At 48.6% G+C, this 22,536-nt stretch overlaps 3 protein-coding genes across 4 annotated transcripts in view; 2 read left to right on the forward strand and 1 right to left on the reverse strand.

The window, feature by feature from the left end:
* LOC122385742 (trans-3-hydroxy-L-proline dehydratase-like) overlaps nt 1-9,059 on the forward strand; it is a 39,667-nt gene extending 30,608 nt beyond the window's left edge. The window contains exon 2 of one of the 2 annotated variants that reach the window (XM_043374217.1): nt 7,685-9,059. In XM_043374217.1, the coding sequence (XP_043230152.1) occupies nt 7,711-8,742 (1,032 nt within the window). In that variant the 5' untranslated portion in view covers nt 7,685-7,710 and the 3' untranslated portion in view covers nt 8,743-9,059. Of the gene's footprint in view, nt 1-7,678 lie in introns of both variants that reach the window. The other variant, XM_043374225.1, reaches the window with a different exon arrangement.
* Nucleotides 9,060-9,944: 885 nt separating this feature from the next.
* LOC122386256 (probable chitinase 2) lies at nt 9,945-12,011 on the reverse strand. Its single transcript, XM_043375293.1, has one exon. It carries the CDS (start codon nt 12,009-12,011, stop codon nt 10,677-10,679), a length of 1,335 nt encoding a protein of 444 aa, XP_043231228.1. The 3' UTR covers nt 9,945-10,676.
* A 1,771-nt stretch (nt 12,012-13,782) lies between these two features.
* LOC122385749 (leucine-rich repeat-containing protein 24-like) overlaps nt 13,783-22,536 on the forward strand; it is a 63,305-nt gene continuing 54,551 nt past the window's right edge. The window contains exon 1 of the mRNA XM_043374238.1: nt 13,783-14,066. The gene's annotated coding sequence lies outside the window, so the exon portion shown is untranslated. The remainder of the gene's footprint in view (nt 14,067-22,536) is intronic.

Genomic DNA, 22,536 nt, shown 5'->3' on the forward strand with positions numbered 1-22,536 from the left:
CTTAAATATTTCACGTAAGAATGAGATGGACGAAGCATAAGTAATGCCAACTGCGCGGCGCCTCGTGGACGTAAAAAATTAGCCGATCACCCACCCACCCCCTCCCGGTGACGGATAAATGTTATGTCCCGCGAGTGTGACTTTGGCCCCCCCTTTTGCTAGCGGCTGCGACCGCCAGTGAATTATCAACATCATTTATCGTTTCAAAATATCAATGAATAGCAGTGAACGTACCTATAGGTTAAGGTATATGTTTAGTTTCTGCCATAAGCATATTTTAAGGAGACATGATCATTAAAAACTAGTAGGTACGGAATACGGATACCTAATAATAAAGTACGCATTCAGAAATTTGCTAACGAACTTTTATTTAGTGTTTTTATCTCCAGAGGGAATATTGTTGGCTCAAGGCATGAGCCGACAACATTTTGCAAAAGTTACGTGAATGAGGTATCGATTAGACGTCCGTGAAGTTAGCGTCGTATTCCGCGACGGATTCAGCGTCGAGTCCGAATTTCAACTAAACCCAACCTATCCGATGCAGTTTGGGACGCTGATTCCGAATATCGTATTCATTTCAAATTTCAAGGTCATCTTCAAGGTCAAATCACGGATTGAAATTGAGACCCCGATTTTTCCTACACCGATCGTCCGATCCGATTTCTGAAGGTCGCATTCGAAAGCTAGGGTCAGAATCTCGAATTCCCTAATATATACCTTATTAAAAATATTTGACCTTCAAGGTCAAATCACGGATTGAAATTTTGAGTCCCCCTATTTTTTCTACACCGATCGTCCGATCCAATTTCTGATGGTCGCATTCGATAGCTAGGGTCAGAATCTCGAGTTCCCTTATATATACCTTATTAAAAATATTTGACCTTAAAGGTCAAATCACGGATTGAAATTTTGAGTCCCCCTATTTTTTCTACACCGATCGTCCAATCCAATTTCTGATGGTCGTATTCGATAGCGAGGGTCAGAATCTCGAGTTACCTAATATATACCTTATTAAAAATATTTGACCTTAAAGGTCAAATAACGGATTGAAATTTTGAGTCCCCCTATTTTTTCTACACCGATCGTCCAATCCAATTTCTGATGGTCGCATTCGATAGCTAGGGTAAGAATCTCGAGTTCCCTAATATATACCTTATTAAAAATATTTGACCTTAAAGGTCAAATCACGGATTGAAATTTTAGATCCCCCTATTTTTTCTACACCGATCGTCCGATCCAATTTCTGATGGTCGCATTCGCTAGCTAGGGTCAAAATTTCGAGTTCCCTAATATATACCTTATTAAAAATATTTGACCTTAAAGGTCAAATCACGGATATTCGACCTTGAAGGTCACATCACGGATTGAAATTTTGAGTCCCCCGATTTTTTCTACACCGATCGTCCGATCCGATTTCTGAAGGTCGCATTCGATAGCTAGGGTCAGAATCTCGAATTCCTTAATATGTATCTTATTAAAAATATTTGACCTTAAAGGTCAAATCACGGATTGAAATTTTGAGTCCCCCTATTTTTTCTACACCGATCGTCCGATCCAATTTTTGATGGTCGCATTCGATAGCTAGGGTCAGAATCTCGAGTTCCCTAATATATTCCTTATTAAAAATATTTGACCTTAAAGGTCAAATCACGGATTGAAATTTTGAGTCCCCCTATTTTTTCTACACCGATCGTCTGATCCAATTTCTGATGGTCGCATTCGATACTTAGGGTCAGAATCTCGAGTTCCCTAATATATACCTTATTAAAAATATTTGACCTTAAAGGTCAAATCACGGATTGAAATTTTGAGTCCCCCTATTTTTTCTACACCGATCGTCCAATCCAATTTCTGATGGTCGCATTCGATAGCTAGGGTAAGAATCTCGAGTTCCCTAATATATACCTTATTAAAAATATTTGACCTTAAAGGTCAAATCACGGATTGAAATTTTGAGTCCCCCTATTTTTTCTACACCGATCGTCAAATCCAATTTCTGATGGTCGTATTCGATAGCGAAGGTCAGAATCTCGAGTTACCTAATATATACCTTATTAAAAATATTTGACCTTAAAGGTCAAATAACGGATTGAAATTTTGAGTCCCCCTATTTTTTCTACACCGATCGTCCAATCCAATTTCTGATGGTCGCATTCGATAGCTAGGGTAAGAATCTCGAGTTCCCTATTATATACCTTATTAAAAATATTTGACCTTAAAGGTCAAATCACGGATTGAAATTTTACATCCCCCTATTTTTTCTACACCGATCGTCCGATCCAATTTCTGATGGTCGCATTCGCTAGCTAGGGTCAAAATTTCGAGTTCCCTAATATATACCTTATTAAAAATATTTGACCTTAAAGGTCAAATCACGGATATTCGACCTTAAAGGTCACATCACGGATTGAAATTTTGAGACCCCCGATTTTTTCTACACCGATCGTCCGATCCGATTTCTGAAGGTCGCATTCGATAGCTAGGGTCAGAATCTCGAATTCCTTAATATGTATCTTATTAAAAATATTTGACCTTAAAGGTCAAATCACGGATTGAAATTTTGAGTCCCCCTATTTTTTCTACACCGATCGTCCGATCCAATTTCTGATGGTCGCATTCGATAGCTAGGGTCAGAATCTCGAGTTCCCTAATATATTCCTCATTAAAAATATTTGACCTTAAAGGTCAAATCACGGATTGAAATTTTGAGTCCCCCTATTTTTTCTACACCGATCGTCTGATCCAATTTCTGATGGTCGCATTCGATACTTAGGGTCAGAATCTCGAGTTCCCTAATATATACCTTATTAAAAATATTTGACCTTAAAGGTCAAATCACGGATTGAAATTTTGAGTCCCCCTATTTTCTCTACACCGATCGTCCAATCCAATTTCTGATGGTCGCATTCGATAGCTAGGGTAAGAATCTCGAGTTCCCTAATATATACCTTATTAAAAATATTTGACCTTAAAGGTCAAATCACGGATATTCGACCTGAAAGGTCACATCACGGATTGAAATTTTGAGTCCCAATATTTTTTCTACACCGATCGTCCGATCCGATTTCTGAAGGTCGCATTCGATAGCTAGGGTCAGAATCTCGAATTCCTTAGTATATACCTTATTAAAAATATTTGACCTTAAAGGTCAAATCACGGATTGAAATTTTGAGTCCCCCTATTTTTTCTACACCGATCGTCCAATCCAATTTCTGTTGGTCGCATTCGATACCTAGGGTCAGAATCTCGAATTCCTTAATATGTACCTTATTAAAAATATTTGACCTTAAAGGTCAAATCACGGATTGAAATTTTGAGTCCCACTATTTTTTCTACACCGATCGTCTGATCCAATTTCTGATGGTCGCATTCGATAGCTAGGGTCAGAATCTCGAGTTCCCTAATATATTCCTTATTAAAAATATTTGACCTTAAAGGTCAAATCACGGATTGAAATTTTGAGTCCCCCTATTTTTTCTACACCGATCGTCCAATCCAATTTCTGATGGTCGCATTCGATAGCTAGGGTCAGAATCTCGAGTTCCCTAATATATTCCTTATTAAAAATATTTGACCTTAAAGGTCAAATCACGGATTGAAATTTTGAGTCCCCCTATTTTTTCTACACCGATCGTCTGATCCAATTTCTGATGGTCGCATTCGATACTTAGGGTCAGAATCTCGAGTTCCCTAATATATACCTTATTAAAAATATTTGACCTTAAACGTCAAATCACGGATTGTAATTTTGAGTCCCCCTATTTTCTCTACACCGATCGTCCAATCCAATTTCTGATGGTCGCATTCGATAGCTAGGGTAAGAATCTCGAGTTCCCTAACATATACCTTATTAAAAATATTTGACCTTAAAGGTCAAATCACGGATATTCGACCTGAAAGGTCACATCACGGATTGAAATTTTGAGTCCCCCTATTTTTTCTACACCGATCGTCCGATCCAATTTCTGATGGTCGCATTCGATAGCTAGGGTCAGAATCTCGAGTTCCCTAATATATACCTTATTAAAAATATTTGACCTTAAAGGTCAAATCACGGATTGAAATTTTGAGTCCCCCTATTTTTTCTACACCGATCGTCCGATCCAATTTCTGATGGTCGCATTCGATAGTTAGGGTCAGAATCTCGAGTTCCCTAATATATACCTTATTAAAAATATTTGACCTTAAAGGTCAAATCACGGATTGAAATTTTGAGTCCCCCTATTTTTTCTACACCGATCGTCCAATCCAATTTCTGATGGTCGTATTCGATAGCGAGGGTCAGAATCTCGAGTTCCCTTATATATACCTTATTAAAAATATTTGACCTTAAAGGTCAAATAACGGATTGAAATTTTGAGTCCCCCTATTTTTTCTACACCGATCGTCCAATCCAATTTCTGATGGTCGCATTCGATAGCTAGGGTAAGAATCTCGAGTTCCCTAATATATACCTTATTAAAAATATTTGACCTTAAAGGTCAAATCACGGATTGAAATTTTAGATCCCCCTATTTTTTCTACACCGATCGTCCGATCCAATTTCTGATGGTCGCATTCGCTAGCTAGGGTCAAAATTTCGAGTTCCCTAATATATACCTTATTAAAAATATTTGACCTTAAAGGTCAAATCACGGATATTCGACCTTAAAGGTCACATCACGGATTGAAATTTTGAGTCCCCCTATTTTTTCTACACCGATCGTCCAATCCAATTTCTGATGGTCGCATTCGATAGCTAGGGTAAGAATCTCGAGTTCCCTAATATATACCTTATATATTAGGGAACTCGAGATTCTGAGCCTAGCTATCGAATGCGACCATCAGAAATTGGATTGGGCGATCGGTGTAGAAAAAAAGGGGTACTTAAAATTTCAATCCGTGATTTGACCTTTAAGGTCAAATATTTTTAATAAGGTATATTTTAGGGAACTCGAGATTCTGACCCTAGCTATCGAATGCGACCATCAGAAATTGGATTGGACGATCGGTGTAGAAAAAATAGGGGGACTCAAAATTTCAATCCGTGATTTGACCTTAAGGTCAAATATTTTTAATAAGGTATATATTAGGGAACTCGAGATTTTGACCCTAGCTATCGAATGCGACCATCAGAAATTGGATCGGACGATCGGTGTAGAAAAAATAGGGGACTCAAAATTTCAATCCGTGATTTGACCTTTAAGGTCAAATATTTTTAATAAGGTATATTTTAGGGAACTCGAGATTCTGACCCTAGCTATCGAATGCGACCATCAGAAATTGGATTGGACGATCGGTGTAGAAAAAATAGGGGGACCCAAAATTTCAATCCGTGATTTGACCTTAAGGTCAAATATTTTTAATAAGGTATATATTAGGGAACTCGAGATTTTGACCCTAGCTATCGAATGCGACCATCAGAAATTGGATCGGACGATCGGTGTAGAAAAAATAGGGGACTCAAAATTTCAATCCGTGATTTGACCTTTAAGGTTAAATATTTTTAATAAGGTATATAATAGGGAATTCGAGATTCTGACCCTAGCCATCGAATGCGACCTTCAGAAATTGGATCGGACGATCGGTGTAGAAAAAATCGGGGGACTCAAAATTTCATCCGTGATGTGACCTTTAAGGTCGAATATCCGTGATTTGACCTTTAAGGTCAAATATTTTTAATAAGGTATATATTAGGGAACTCGAGATTCTGACCCTAACTATCGAATGCGACCATCAGAAATTGGATCAGACGATCGGTGTAGAAAAATTAGGGGGACTCAAAATTTCAATCCGTGATTTGACCTTTAAGGTCAAATATTTTTAATAAGGAATATATTAGGGAACTCGAGATTCTGACCCTAGCTATCGAATGCGACCATCAGAAATCGGATCGGACGATCGGTGTTGAAAAAATTGGGGGACTCAAAAATTCAATCCGTGATTTGACCTTTAAGGTCAAATATTTTTAATAAGGTATATATTAGGGAACTCGAGATTCTGACCCTAGCTATCGAATGCGACCATCAGAAATTGGATCGGACGATCGGTGTAGAAAAAATAGGGGGACTCAAAATTTCAATCCGTGATTTGACCTTTAAGGTCAAATATTTTTAATAAGGTATATATTAGGGAACTCGAGATTCTGACCCTAGCTATCGAATGCGACCTTCAGAAATTGGATCGGACGATCGGTGTAGAAAAAATCGGGGGACTCAAAATTTCAATCCGTGATGTGACCTTTAAGGTCGAATATCCGTGATTTGACCTTTAAGGTCAAATATTTTTAATAAGGTATATATTATGGAACTCGAGATTCTGACCCTAGCTATCGAATGCGACCATCAGAAATCGGATCGGACGATCGGTGTTGAAAAAATTGGGGGACTCAAAAATTCAATCCGTGATTTGACCTTTAAGGTCAAATATTTTTAATAAGGTATATATTAGGGAACTCGAGATTCTGACCCTAGCTATCGAATGCGACCATCAGAAATTGGATCGGACGATCGGTGTAGAAAAAATAGGGGGACTCAAAACTTCAATCCGTTATTTGACCTTTAAGGTCAAATATTTTTATAAGGATTATATTAGGGAACTCGAGATTGTGACCCTAGCTATCGAATGTGACCATCGGAAATTGGATCGGACGATCGGTGTAGAAAAAATAGGGGGACTCAAAATTTCAATCTGTGATTTGACCTTAAAGGTCAAATATTTTTAATAAGGTATATATTAGGGAACTCGAGATTCTGACCCTAGCTATCGAATGCGACCATCAGAAATCGGATCGGACGATCGGTGTTGGAAAAATTGGGGGACTCAAAAATTCAATCCGTGATTTGACCTTTAAGGTCAAATATTTTTAATAAGGTATATATTAAGGAACTCGAGATTCTGACCCTAGCTATCGAATGCGGCCATCAGAAATTGGATCGGACGATCGGTGTAGAAAAAATAGGGGGACTCAAAATTTCAATCCGTGATTTGACCTTTAAGGTCAAATATTTTTAATAAGGTATATATTAGGGAACTCGAGATTCTGACCCTAGCTATCGAATGCGACCATCAGAAATTGGACCGGACGATCGGTGTAGAAAAAATAGGGGGACTCAAAATTTCAATCCGTGATTTGACCTTGAAGGTCAAATATTTTTAATAAGGTATATATTAGGGAATTCGAGATTCCGACCCTAGCTTTCGAATGCGACCTTCAGAAATCGGATCGGACGATCGGTGTAGGAAAAATCGGGGTCTCAATTTCAATTCGTGATTTGACCTTGAAGATGACCTTGAAATTTGAAATGAATACGATATTCGGAATCAGCGTCCCAAACTGCATCGGATAGGTTGGGTTTAGTTGAAATTCGGACTCGACGCTGAATCCGTCGCGGAATACGACGCTAACTTCACGGACGTATCGATTAGTCTCGAGGTGAGCGTAAACGCCCCTCGCAATTAGTCATCCTATAAAGCGGGTCACTGAGTGTTAAGGGATGAAAACGGCTGGCATATTTTAGAGCAACATGATCAGGGAAGGGTTATTAGATCGCCACATAAGCACGGTAAAATGAAAAACTGAACCTATGGTGCTCATAGACTGTTCCGAAAAATGCTGTCTCGTAAAACCATTTTAATTGCTATCCAAAGCAACTATAAAAGAAGCACATTTGACGCCTGACGCTAATCTTTACGTCAGTTTCAGGACCCATCTAGGACCGACCAGGAGTCATGGAGCCGGTGGCGCTGCCCGGGCAGCCGGTGAAGACGGTCGAGATGCATACGGGCGGCGAGCCACTGCGCATCGTCGTCTCCGGCCTGCCGCCGATCGCCGGCGCCACGCTGCTCGACAAGCGCCGCTTCTGCCGCGAGCAGCTCGACCGCTACCGGCGAGTGCTGATGGGCGAGCCGCGCGGACACAGAGACATGTACGGCGCCTACCTGGTGACGCCCGACAGCCCGCACGCGCACATGGGAGCCCTGTTTCTGCATAATGAGGGCTACAGCACCATGTGCGGCCACGGCGTGCTGGCGCTGGCCCGCTACCTGGTCGATGAGGAGGTGGTGCCGCGCGCGGCCGAGGGAGAGACGGCCGTCAACATCCAGTGTCCGTGCGGCCTGGTGCGCGCCTGGCTGGCTCCGGACAACACGGCCAGGTTCCTCTCTGTGCCGGCGTTTGTGCTGCACTCCGACCTGCGGATGCCCCTGCCGAACGGCGGCGAGTGCAGGATCGACATCTGCTACGGAGGAGCGTTCTACGCCATGGTGAGAGCCGCCGATGTTGGCCTAGCGGAAGACGGTGTCGCCAGCGCTGTCGAATACCTTCGCATCGCGACTCAGGTGCGCAACCACATCAGCACCGCTGGCATTCGGATTCGGCACCCGGACAGTGCCGATCTCGGCTACCTGTACGGCGTGGTGTTCGGCAACTTCGCGCCGCTGTCGCAGCCATCGCCGCCGCCGTCGGGCATACGCCTAGTGACGGTGTTTGCCGACGGACAGCTGGACCGGTCGCCGTGCGGCTCAGCCACGACCGCGTGCTGCGCGCTCCTGCACGCCTCTGGCCACCTCCCGGCCGAGCACAGCTGCACGTTCACCGGGCTTGCCGGCAGCGAGTTCACGGCACGTGTGAAGACGGAGAGCGAGTGCGGGGGCCGGCCGGCAGCGGTGGTAGAGGTGGCCGGCAAGGCCTACTACACCGGCCGCGGAGAGTTCACCGTGGAGCCGGACGACCCGCTCGGCGACGGGTTCCTGATCCGGTGAACACGGAGCCTGTTTGTGTCATATACCTTTGACCACTGGTATGGACTGGTATTGTGGCCTTTTCGATACTTGCAAGTTGAAATGGTGTCAATAGGACGTGTCACTATGGACGTGTAGGTACCGTTCATTTTATATCTAATTAGATTGCATTTCTGGGCTAGGTGGTCTGTAATGAGACTTTAGACTTAAATACGATGAGACTTAAATATTTAATCGATGACTAGAACCGTTCAGATTCTAGAAGAATATTCGAAATGTCCCTTATTAGTGTGCCTGAAGGACGTTGTCAACAAATAATATTGGAAGCGGCCGATTGAGCTGATCCCACATACTTACAATAGAACTCGGTACATAATCAGGTGCTCGATAGTTTCTGTTGCTGACGGCTCGAAATAACTTGCGCTTTGTACTGCGGTAGCCCCAATAACGTTATATTGAAGACGCAATAGGCAGGTACCTACAACGAGGAAAGATCACTTGTTGAGTCGACAAATTTCTCCTCGTAGTAAGGTCTCAATCAATCAGCTCCGAGTCGTCCAACGCCAGGCTACTTCAAGATGGACCGTCCTAGGCTACATGGTTCATCGATAATTAATAACATATTTTCAGCCATTGATGAGAATGTCACTTAACTTCGTGACAGCAACAGCAGCAGAGCCATAGGCAGCGGAACGGGGAGGGCACCGGGGCACCGTGCCCCCCTTTGATTTTGGCATTTTAACATTAGCCCTATGGGCGTTGCATGGAAAGAATGGGACCAAAAGTCGGCAGTGCCCCTCCTTAATTGAAGGTGTTCCGCCGCTACAGAGCAGAGCTGACCGGACAGGGAACGTATGTAGATGGGCGAAATGCTAACCGCAAAATACAAAGCCTTTTTCGAGGAAGACTGGAGCCCATGGTCTACATGAGCTCGGTCGGGTGAAGGTGCGCTAAATATCGGGGACTTGGTGGTCCAACGGAACCGGTTATTCAGCTTCCCCCGTACCCGGCTAAATGGGATGGTTCACGCCTCACGGCTATTCTGCGGGAAAGTGGGTGAGATGATGGGTGTCCTGATCTTTTCATCCGAAACTTACACTTCACGTAGATCGTGCTAGTCTAGAAAGTTATCCCTTTTCCCAAGACCAATGCGTTGGCATGCGCATTTAAGTTAATTTTTTTCAGACGTCGCCAATAACATATAATCGTCACATTAATTAGTTTATTTGCGCACAATTCATAAAATATCACGAAACACTTGCAGATAGATCGGAACCAACACACATGGTGACACCAACTCCTCGCTCAAATACATGTAAAGCCTTCATGCTAAGCGTTGCGTGCATGTAATCCGCAGAATCGGGCGCTAAAAGTTAGGGAAAACGTCAACCTTTCAATTCAAAACTCTCAGTTTACATTGGACACACCTTATCAGGAAACATGTAATCCGGATACGAAATTGTTGAATACAGCTGCGTTTATTAGGCGCCATTAATTAATAGAAGGGAGCCTCGCTCTATTTCGTAATTGCAGATGGGTACCTGCACTACCGACCAAAGCACTCGCAACTGGTAAAAGAAGACGAAATGGGAATAATGTGATAGCAAACGCGGGATGAGAAACGATATCATGACAGTTCCATGTCGCCGCGCTAAGCATTATCGTTCTCAAGGATGTGTATGAATGTTGCAATGGTTCTAGGACCGTTGTTTGAACCAGTCCAGGATTTTCCATTCGCGCTGTGGAATCGCGTGGAGGTCAAGCGTGTTGGTCTGCTTTCAAAACGACGCACAGGGAAACAAGGGAACTTCGTTGTTGAGCGTCGTCACATTCCCTCGGCAGAATACACGCTACTTATCCGTGACACGACTACCGGCACTCTACACTGTCTGAGCACACTTCAGTTTAAAGGTCCGAGATGAAACGATCGCATCAAGCCTCCGACGGTCGTCGGGCTACTTCTTCAGCTCCGTGATGATAGCGCTCATCAGCACGTTTTTCTGACCACAGACGCCATTAAAATCGTCTGTATCCAGTGTGGTCAGTGCCACTCCCGCCAATCGGAAACGCTGGACCAGCGCTGCCTTGTGCGTCACGGACCGTTCGTCTTCGATACTGACCCAGCGCGTGTCCTGGACGAAATACGGCACCTTGGCCACATCGTCCCAGTTCTTCGTCCAGCGCTCGGCTCCGACGGCCTCCGCTCGCATCTCGCACAGTTCGTTGTAGCCGATGGAGCCGTCCAGCTGAGTGTAGGGCCCCTTGAAGGCGGTCTCGGCCGCCGGGGCGCCGACGTCGCTGCGCGTGGGGTCGGTGAGAAGGTAGGAGCTGCCGTACAGTGGTATGCCGAGCAGCAGTTTGGACGCGTCGGCGCCCATCCGCAGGTAGTAGTTGACGGAGCCGGAGACGCGGTCCAGTGGCGCGTTGTGGCCCGTCCGCCGGTCCCAGACTCCGTGGTAGTCGAAGCCCTGCATGTGTAGAAGGTCGATCGCAGAGCTGATTCGCGGCACGTCATAGCCGGCGTCTGCGATTGATGTGAGCGCAGACACGGAAACCATCAGGAGCCAGCTGCGAGGACGGAACGCCTCGCGGAGCTCCTCGAGAAGGACTGGGAAGTTGGTCCGATCCTGGGGTGTTCCACCGCGCTGCGTCGGATGCTGCCAGTTCATGTCCAGGCCGTCGAAATTGTGCTTCTGTAAAAACTCCACCACACTGGCGACAAACTTGGCTCGCTTAGCCGGATCTTGTGCCATGTTTGAGAACTTCTCAGAGCCCTCTAGATACCCTCCAACGGAGATTATCGTCTTCAGAGACGGTTTGAGCTTCTTTAAGCTGGTGAATCTGGCGTAGTTGCCGCCGGACGGGTTACCGAAGCTGCCCAGATCGAGAGTGGGATTTAGCGAGCGCAGCTCGTTGCTCGTTTCATCCATGCCGACATACTGATAGACGAGATGCGTGCACGCCTGTATGTCGATGTTGTCGACGGTGAACTTGCCCCGTCCGCTGCGGAAGCTCGCCCACGAGGCCACGTTACAGACGACGTGCGGGGCACGGGAGGCGCTGCGGATCTGGAGTCCGCTCCCTCCCGTCTGCCCTATCCGCTCGAGCGATGCCTCGATCCGGTCGAGCCGCGAGTTCAGGTCGGCGTAGTGCTGGTCCAGCGTATCCTTGACCACAGAGCGCAGATATTCCCGGAGAGTGCTCGGCGCAAATCGGTCTCCGGTGCAGCTGCGCAGACTGATTAGCGTCAACAGGGCGGCGCACCACCGCCACACACAGGCACGCCGCATGACGCTGTTCTCCGGACACAAGACACGCGTTTCTCCAGCTATCGAGAGGCAGCAGAAGCGGCCGTCTGTCTAAAGACAGCGGTGGCAGCAGTCTGGAGGAGGGTATATATTTTTGCTCAGTGAGGCGTGATCAGCTGCCTGTCTAAAGATGACTTCTTCTGTCAGGACACACCACACCGCTCACCTGGATCCCCGGGCCGACACACAGATCCCTGCCGCTGGATCCAACGCACCGACCTCGCCCGCTCCGCGTCACCTGCACCTACTGGGCCTGTCGGCCGGAACTGAGGCAGGGCGCACCAGTCACGGTACCGGTGCTCGCCAATGGCGGTCTCGCGATACTGGCGAATCAGCCCTGGAACGCCCCAGTCGCGGCCTTACAAGTAGCGGCTCATGCGATGGACTGGTTTATGACGCGGTAAGAGCCTTCTGACCGGCTGCCTGTGTGGCCACTAATCCGCTAATTACGTAAGCAGAATAGCACGGATCCTGGCCGAACCATGCTGGAAAAATGAGAAAAGTTCCATCGCCACACATCACTGAGTCAGCGCGACATTAGATCCAAGTTTCCGGATATACCTACGTTGCCGTGGATGTGGAAAAGGAGGAAAACAAAACTTATCGTATTCATTTTTCTTTGACCCATGATATGCCCGCTGTCAATTGGGTAGGTATACAATACCTACACAGTTATACAATACCTACCCATGAAATTAAAGGCCGTTATGAGAGTTCGTTCATTTATTTAAAAAAAAAACTTGCGCATAAATCCTAAAGCTAGCGTGGCATTAAATAATTTCTACGCGCGGAAGATCCGGATCGAATAGTTTTAATTAAATACACTCAACTTATAAATAAGGCTACCATACTATTATAGATCTTATTGCCAAGAGGTGAACCGTCTGCATAACCGTTTACGCCGCCTGCACTTCAGAAAGCCAATTGACGACAATGTCTAATGTCTGCCGTACCCTTAGCGCAGGGCGACACACATGGGCGTTTGGCAACGCTTAGTAGACGACGTCAACGGCTAAGCGATGCTAACTGTTGTTCATGCTAGACGATGTTAGCGTTTAGACCTTAGACGACGTTAACGTCTAGAAAATTGCAGATACGTTTACCATAAATATAATTAGACGTTTACGTCTACAGGTCTAAGACGACTTTTTAGACGGTTGACAGCCATACCTCTTGGTTCCATTGTCACAGATGAGGGGATTTTATTTTAGTTTTTATTTGGTTTTAAATTAGTTTGAATATATGTAACAACCTTTTTGCAACGTCATGCTACAAGGTATCCCGTTTAACACAAACCTTTTTTCTCGAAATGGAGGCACCAGTCACTGCACCCTCACTTCTACCCCCAACTAGCAGAGACTTCCGAGTGCAAGTTGAAGTGACATCACTTCAACTGATGTGTCACTTCAACTGACAGTTGAAGTGACATGCTATCGTGCGGCGAAGTAGGTTGAGGTACCTTCTCACCTGCATTGTAACTTGCAAGTTGCCAGACTCCGGTAAAGACGAGTAGATACTTATGCCAGCACAGATTCATCAGCAGAATCCGAACCAAAATATATGTTAGGAGAATGGGAATGGCTTATGGCAAAGCTAAGTAAATGCTTAGCGTTCAGCACTGCAAAATAGCAACCCAGTCGCCGTTGCTTTGGTTGCTTTGCCACAGAGCCCTATGCGCGACGCCGGCGGTCAGGTAGTCGCTATAGAGGGCGCCAGGTGCTTTGGCAGCGGGGTCGCTGGCCCTGCGGTCGGCTGCGGTGTGACGGCCGGCGGCGGGCGGCGGGCGGCGGACGGCGGCGTGGCAGTTTGGGTGCGGGACTGGAGCGTGTGGGGTGCGACTAGCACGTGGTACGGTCTCGCTGGGCGTTTGGTGCGCTCTTGAAGAAGCCGCTGTCAGGTGCGAACGCTGCAAATTGACTGGATAGTGTGTACGAAGCAGTGCTGGTTCGCTGTCATGCACGGGGCGCTTATCACCATGTGCCCGCACGGATGACCGGCTGCAGGTGAACGGTGGAGCGAGGAGCGGCGTGCGCACAGGTGAGTTCCGCCGGCACGGCCACGGGGAGTGACGAGCGTAAAGGTGGGTTCATATATAGTACATGTGTTAAGTCATCGACAAAGGCGGGAAACTTCAGTGACTAACTAGGCGTCGATGAAACGACGTTTCAACACAAACACTCAGCAGGAGCGACGGACGGGCAGCGATGTTTTCAATCGTAAGATTAAAATTTCAAACATAGCATCTACACCTACTTCAAAGTAGAACATGGGAAAAACGCTTAGACCATTAGCTATGGATAAACACATCGAAAATTAGGCACCTTTTGACTCCAACCCTGTGACCTCGGGTCAGGTCAACTTCGGGACCCATTATTGATCGGCATTTGTAATTGCCGTTGAATTGGTTGCCTTATCCGTACACTGTTTGTTTTTGGACTAGCGGTTTTCTAACAATATCTATCGGAAAATGCAGGGATAGGTAACCGGTAACGTGCATACCTAACCTATATACTCAGAATCTGGTGACCTCATCGAGGACCACATGATGAGGACGATATCATGTCATGTTAGAGACGAGATGACGGCTTATACCTACGGGTGCTATAGTCAATCCGATCAATCCTAATGCACTTCGCTTCTTATTCACCATCAATGACGGGAGTTGGTATCATACCTAATACCTATAAGCCGCATCGCAAACATGAGTTTGATTATCTCTACGTCACCTTTGGTATGGGTAAATCTGTTTATTAGATTATTCATTTGGATACGGTTTTTGCTACCAACTCAATTCCATAAGTTTTCATTTTCTTCACTTGTTTCCGACACCCGTCTTTCGTTGCCGGGTGCTGCTATGGGCATATTATTGTGTGTCACATATCGCACGCCCCCTCTCGTGTCGCCGACCGCCAATCAATGCACGCGCTACCGTGGCTTGCGGCCGGGCCCGTGCCGTTGAGGACGCCGGCGTCTCAGCTGTACGACCTTCCTCCGTACCGGGACGCCGCCCGCCGGCCGGCTGCATCCCGAACCGGTTTTGTGACCGGCCGGCCGGCCTGGGTAGCCCGCCTCCCTGCCTGCCGCGCCGCCCGGCCTACCTGCCCGTTGTCGACCGCCCCTCCCGGCCGCCTCCCTCCCCTCACAGGTAGGCCGCCGGGTGCTGAATGTAGACGGCGCGGCCTGGGATGGTCCGGGGAGGAAGATGGCTCGATCCCCGCCGTTTCGCCGGCGTAATTGGAAGATTCGCCTCGGCTCGACCGGCTGGCCTGGCAAGGGTAGGGTGATTATGTCTCGCGGCGGTTTATAGAAAGTAGATACTTGCTAGTGGCTGTGTTATCCTTGCGATTATTCTGCGTCTCGTAGGCATTCAGTCAAGTGACTAAAACAAAGTTGTAAAGCACTTTGACAGCCGTCAGTCAGTCTCAGTCGGTGACAGTCGTCAGTCGCTATCGGTGACAGTCGTCAGTCCCTATCGTTGACGACCGTCAGTCGTTATTAATGACAGCCGTCCGTCTCTGTCAGTGAAAGTCGTCACCATCGGATGCCATGCCGCGCCTTCATAGAGCCGCCGCTACACCCCGTCTCAATCGGCATAGCAGTTACTGCCCTACAGCCAAAGCGAGATGAGATGTGTGAGAGATTAGACCCTCGGACCCCTCCGTTCGTCGCCTCCAGAATCTCGACTCTGGCCTGAACACGGTCGACAGCCACCTTTGAGATAGTATCATTCACCCTCGGTCTCCGTCGCCAACGCACAAATACGATACAGGCGCAAATGATTTCCTTTGTCAGCAGCAACGTCCCCTGCGGCGGTTTCAGTTTGGGACAGTCGGGGCAATGGAGCAGTAAATCAAACCGTCCAAACTGGCGCTGATATGGCGTGTGCGGGAGCTGGACGCGGGCGAACAAAGCCGAATCCGCGTTGAAGGTGGACGGGGCAGTGGACGGGGAGATGATGGACGGAGTGGCGAGCACGTCTTGCCTCACTTTCAAAGGATTACCTTTCTTCAGTTTTTAGTTATGTTCGTTGACGTAATGTCACCTGAATTCAAGTGGTGGAGTATACCGGACACTTAGCTGTGGTGAAGCCTAAATCCCGTTTCAAAAGCAAATCCGACGTGTCTAGATCATATCAGAAAGACTTGTACCCAGAAAGGAAAATAATAAATGTGAATATCACGCCAGCCATCACAAGGACGTCCAGCATGTAAGTTGCCGCTTTGCCTGGGTGGCGGAGCGACGGTCGACGACCACAGCATGACGTGTTCGACAAACAAGGAGGAGACCGTTAACTTTAAAAAAGGAACTCCAAATGGCCGAGCTTTTCGCTGCATCCAGTTTTGAAGCTCAACACAAAGTTCCTAACCAGACATAACAGACTTGCAAATAATCCAACGTCCGGGCCGAACCCCTCCCCTGCTGTGAGCCTCGACAGGCGTCGACTTTATGCAAAGTACCCTCTCTACATCCAGCCTTTCTTGGGAAGTATCTCAGTCTTTCATTCCAAACTTGTGCGAGCTGCGGTCGCGGACGGCCATTACCATTTGCCGTCGGGCGGCGGCGCTCGTTGCTGGGGTCGTGTTTCGGCGGGGAGGGGAGGTAGGGGGAGATGGGGTGCTGCCTTCCCTGTCCCGGAAACTCCACCCGATCAATATCGGCCCGATGGCCGGCCGCCGCCCACGCGGCCCGCCGGGCTGTTGTCTGACCTTGCGGCGGTGCCCTCCTCGTGGCCGCTGACCCGCGTGACTTCAGACCACTCCTCGCACCCCGCAGAGGAGTGGCCGGACTTATTTGGTAGGTGCTGAACGGTCCGCTGTCTCGGCTTTAGAGTTTCCACGGAGGCGGAGACGAAGGGGGAGCTGTTGGGGCTTCCTTCTGCCGAGCCTGGTCTCGGAGGCGCCATAATGTAGCTAGCTGAACCAGCAGCTGGGACAGGAAAAGTCGCTGGTCGGTCTCATTATCGCATACCGGTCACTCGTCTGTCACTAGCCGGTTACCAGTGAGTTGTGCGGTGTTGCCACTTCGCACATCTCGGTCTTAGTAACTGGATGTCGCACAGTCTGAGTGCCAGGCGACCGATGAGCTTGCCGACCGACGATCTTTATGATCGGGAGTGAAACCCTGTCTCGACAGCACTTCGATGATGGACGATGACTTACGACACCGTGCATCATCGGACCCGTTGCGGTAAATCAGAGGGCGCCCATCGGGTTTATGTAGTGGCTAGAGTTCTCATAGTGCTGCGAACTTCACGATGGGCGAGAGCTGTAAAATAAGCGCGAAGTGTTGTCGAGGGAACACATTTTGTGGCTTCTGGCCCAGAAACAAGCATCTTTATGGCGGCCGGGTCAGTGTGATATGATGTTTGCGATGTGTTCAATACTGTTTGGTTAGTTTTATCTTTGACTTCGCTTGTCTGTGGGTCTTGTCCCTGTTGGTGATTTTCGTAATAAACGAATACATAAATAAATAAGTCTGTCCGCCCTCAACCCCTGCAGCGGGTCATTCTGTTTGACCTCAGTCACTGCAGCCAGGTCAGTCTGTCCGGGTCAGTCTGTCAGTCTGTCCTATGCGGAGCCCTGCAGCCTTTGGTTCTCGGAACATGCCATCCCAGCCGCCGTCGAACAATGACCATCCAGACCCGGAGTGGCCACCGCCTCCGCACCGGCTCCTGCGCTCCCCGCGCGACCGGTCAGTGTCGAAATCACGCGCCTGGGCTGCAGGTGCACGTCTGAGTGGGTAGTTGGTCACTACGGCGGCGGCCGGCGGGGCGGCACTCCACTCGTAAAGCCAGCAGAGTGTGACAAGTGAACATCATTGGCGCATTCTGCAGCCGCAGCGCCGTCGGCATGCAGCGACACAATGGCGCACTTCCTTTGTGCGCGCTGGATTGGCAATATACCACATGGTAAAGGCATTCGTGTAATGTCATAGGTGCGCATCCATATAAACGCTGACGCCGATTGTAATGTCTAGTAGTGGGCGGTGACCAGGCTGGACGCCGCAGGAGCTGACACTAGAGCCTGAGCTGCAGCCGTGACCGGAGTTCGAGTCAGAGTTGGAGTCAGACCTGGGCTGGGGACTGAGATTGGCTGCACCGTCACGACCCGGTGCTAATTCCTGGCAGCGGGCTGTTCAACTCCAACCGCAGTCTCCCCCTGACGTGGTGCTAAAAACCGGCCCGTTTCGGCCCGCGGTACGTGACCAAGCCACCGACCTGCCGGTCGGACGGGAGGGGTGACTCGAGCTCAGAGGTGAAGCCGGAGCAGAGAGGTGCCGGGCTGTCGGACGAGCCGGCCGCAGACGGACGCCGCGGTCCCACAGTCACGCTCCGCCACCCGGCGCCTGTTTGTGTGTGTGGGTGTTTGTGAGGACGCGTGCCGCGTCCCCTGCGGCGCCAGCTGCCGAGTGCCGCTGGCACGTGGGATCCGTCGGGGCCAGGGACGCCCAGGGGACGGCCGATGGGGTGCGGACCAGCGGCGCACCGCTCGATAAACGCGCTGCGAGTGCGTCGTCTGTCGCTGGCGACAGACTGGCTGCCTCCCCATCCTCCCCATGCCCAGCTCAGATTAATACTATACAGCATACAGTATACCGAGCTGTGATGAGAGTCGCCCAGCCGTCACCTGTAGAATACAGACTTCAATATAGTGTGCTGCATGACCTAAGTGAAGAGCAGTCTGCAGAAGTCTTCACAGTCTAAATACAGTACCTGCAGGGGCAGGCTGCGCCGGATTTAAAGGGACCCTCCCACCTTAACATTAGTTTTGAGTTGAGATAGCCAAATTGGTGGCCATTAGGGTGGTCCATTTTGCAAAAGTTTCTAGGATCTTTCGGGCCGGGTCGGAATTCTTGTCGATACCATGATACAAGGTTGTGTGCAAAATTTTATTCCGATCGGATAAATTTATCCCGTCCCGCAAAGCGACCAAAGTTTTCACTATGTTAACAATAACGGGATGAGCGATAATACGAATTCTCCCACTCAGTTCACATTTTTTGCTCAATACGCACTGGCAGTCACTTAAAAAAGAACAGCAAAGGAGAGAAACACATCAGAGTAGAATAGGCATCCGTGAAAATAGCATATCTGGTATAGATGAGAAAATCCACCGTGCGTGCCATCATGTACTATTGGTCCCAATATAAGGGCCCAGGCGACCTGTAGCTTTAGCCTCGCCATAACTCGGGCCGAGTGCATCCCTCCTCTCACCCAGCGCAACACCCACTCGAATTGTGGCGAGGGTGAGTGTATTCACCGCATCCGAACTACAGGTCGCCTGGGCCCTTATCTTGAGACCAATAGCACCAATATCCCTCTCGGATGCAACGCCCGGTGCAGTGGTGCTCCTCGACCTGAAGGAAGTGCTTTCACTATTCCTTGCCGTGCGCGATGGCGCTAAAAATTTCACACTGATGAGGGCAACAGTGCAATACCCAGTTCTCGCAAAGTCGTTCACCACCCGTATATGTGCCGGTCGCCGATGAGCAGTGGTCAAGTCGTCATTGTTTGACCACTCGGCCGAGTCGACATTGAGGAAATCGTGGCTGGCCCCGAGGGATGTACCGACCGACAGATGCCAACGACGCCAGCGAGCGCTGCCCCACTGCGTCGAGGGCGACTTCGGCGCGGCAGGGTTCTTCTCTCTCAGCCGCTGCTGCATGGAGGTGACGATCGCCTCTTTTCCTCGACCGTCGTCCCGTCGTTGAAGAAGGAGAGACCGATGGCCTTGCCCGGTTACCGTCCGATATCTGTGTGGTAAGCGGTGGGAGCTTTTGCGGAGGGCGATGTCAGTTCACGATGCTGAGGTCGATCAGTGGGCAGACAGCCACGGTGCTACTTACCTTGTGACGATGAAGGTGGTGAACCGGACCTTCGTCCTCTTCTCGTGCTCGGTGACCGCGAGCTGACAGAAACTTGTTCTTGAGAGTGTTCTTGAATTGAGGATCTTACGTGTCCATCACCTTTGCCATCCAACGAGCACGTTGTAGGGCAACCGGTTTCAGGATGCTCCCTTCCAAGTCACCGTCCATCACGACGGTGGTGAAGCACACTACATTGCGGTACTCATCACGGGGCCGCTGCTTCTTCAGCAATGCGCGTCAGGTGACGAGCATCTTGTCGGCGAAGTCGATGAAGCCATTGAGCGGTTTGAACGACACTCGGTTCGTGAGCTGCCATTACTTTACAAACCGCTTGAACGACGGGATCTCGGGAGTCCGGGGCCGGAAGACGGATGGTGTGAAAAGTGACAAGATGCGTCATGCATTTCGTAAGAGGCTGTTTCATCCAGCAAGGACTTGCTTCTGGCGGCCAAAGCAAGCCACATTTCGGTGATTGAGCGTGTGCCTCTTGCAGCTTCAGCGGCTTTCCCAGACGCAGGCAAACTCATAACTAGCGTAATGCATTCGCACCTCCTGGCATACAGGGCCTTGCTCCTGGCACTGAGAACAGGAACTGCAACAGGAACTGTGGATCAGGGTATATTGAGTGAAGGGTAGGACGAACTTTGGTAGGAATTTCTAGTATAACTACTAGAAAACCTACTATATGTGGTCGGGACTAGCAAAAAGTTAGTTCAAACTAGAATATGGTAGCGCTTATGGTTGGCAGTCGTGACGCGCACGTGACATTCATTTCTTATATTTCTTAAATAACAGGTTTTAGGGGCCGATTAGTGGGCAGATATATTCAATTAGCTATTAAAAATAAATTATGTAAACATTCAAGAATCTAAATCATTCAATTCTAGCCAAAATCACGCGGCGCTCCCAGGATTCGAACTCACGACCCTCGGATCCGTAGCCCGATACGCTACCGACTGCGCTACCGAAGACCGCGCGCCGACGATCGGAGAGGCGGATCGCGGGTGCTGGCGTGCAGAGAAATCTTTACCCTGTACGCCGTAGAAGATCGGCTGGGTTTCGTGAAAAATGGTAGAGGAATTGTCGAAAGAAAATTCATCGATCTATCATTTGAGACTAAGAACCATTGATTCCTTCAAAGGTTGACCGAGATATCGCTCGCCGAAAACAGGCCATTTAACATGTAAACCCTATGGGCTGGTAGGAAATGTACGCCGTGGAGCAGCAGTGCTACCAACTAACTTCGGCGGGGGCCGCTGTGGATTGTCGTTCCGGCTGCCTGTGGCTAAAAGGAAGACTAGATCTATCATTGAGAAGGCTAGAGAGGGTTGGTACGTTGAGCAGGCAAGCTCCTTGGTAGATAGCCGCTGGCGCGACTGGGCAATGTTGAAAGACAAGTATTCGCCCTATACTAAAGGCTGGCACGTATAATGGAAACTTTGACCGCTTTGCGGGACGGGAAAAAATCATCCGATCTTAATGAAATTTTGCACAGAAGCTTGTGCTATAGTATCGACAAGAATTCTGACCCGGCCCGATGAATCTGACGAACTTTATTTTTTACCATGTTAATGTGGACCACCCTAGTGGCCATGGCCTGAAAATACCGGTTTGGGCACTCACAACATCGAAAAATGCCTTAATTCGGAGATATGGAATTTCAAACTTGCAGTTTTCGGATTCTAAGGGGCTAATGCATTGGTATGCCCCCTTAGAATTTGTGACGTCAGCGGAGGTGTAACGATTTTTAAATCTTTTACTAAAACGTTTGGTAGCACGCGGTGGTATATGCTGCTTTGCGCGCAACAAATGCCGCACTTTCAAATAAAGTCGCTAGGAACAGCGGAGATCCCAGAAAGTAAACAATAGTAAAAGTCTAATATCTTGAAAACCCGTGAATATTTTTCGATGAAATTTGGTAGATATTCGTTTTCGCTCTTCCTGAACCGAGCGACATCACTTTCATGCCAATTCATTAACTTTTTTGAAGGTGGGAGGGTCCCTTTAAGTTACACCGCGCGGCCGTCTGCCGACAAAAAGCGGGGCATGCCATCCGGCCGTTTTTCCGCTGTCTCCCGGCGCGTTGGGAAAGGAGACGGAGCGAATGCTTTGTTAGCGCGCGGGCTTGTCGGGCCTGGCCAGATACCAAATGGCTCCCCGCGAGTCTGCAGCCTGCAGAAGCTCTGTGACTGGTGATTCGTCAGTGGCCTGAAGGACCTGAAGGCTGAAGCAGATTTGGCCTTTTGTGACCGGCCTCCCGCCCGCAGACGCATTTGGGTGTGCGCGTTGGCGGCTAGGCTGGGCTGAGTGCTCATCGTTTGTCTCGAGAGCCCTCCGCAGCACAGTTTGTGCTTTGTTGACTCGTGTGTACCTGCAGCGGCTGCGGGGACACGCTGCTGAAGGACGATATGCTGTCCGTCTTCCCGCCCACCGTGCTTGGAACAAGACGGTGGGAACCACAAACATTGTCCACTCACCACATCCAGTGCGAAGATCCACTGAACGGTCCCGCCGTCAGCTGAAGCTAGTTCCAGAAACACTGAATTCTCTGTAACACTGAGTTCTCTGTATTCACCGCCTCACCGTGGGAACATCAGTGACACTGCACATTCGCTACTGAAGAGCTTCTCGTGGTTTGTTT

The sequence above is a fragment of the Amphibalanus amphitrite genome, unplaced genomic scaffold (assembly GCF_019059575.1).
Source record: "Amphibalanus amphitrite isolate SeventyFive unplaced genomic scaffold, NRLGWU_Aamphi_draft 000015F_arrow, whole genome shotgun sequence".
Lineage (NCBI taxonomy): Eukaryota > Metazoa > Arthropoda > Thecostraca > Balanomorpha > Balanidae > Amphibalanus > Amphibalanus amphitrite.

Bases quoted from the DNA above. Each gene is read 5' to 3' on its own strand.
- LOC122386256 (XM_043375293.1), bottom strand. From the start codon at position 12,011: ATGCGGCGTGCCTGTGTGTGGCGGTGGTGCGCCGCCCTGTTGACGCTA.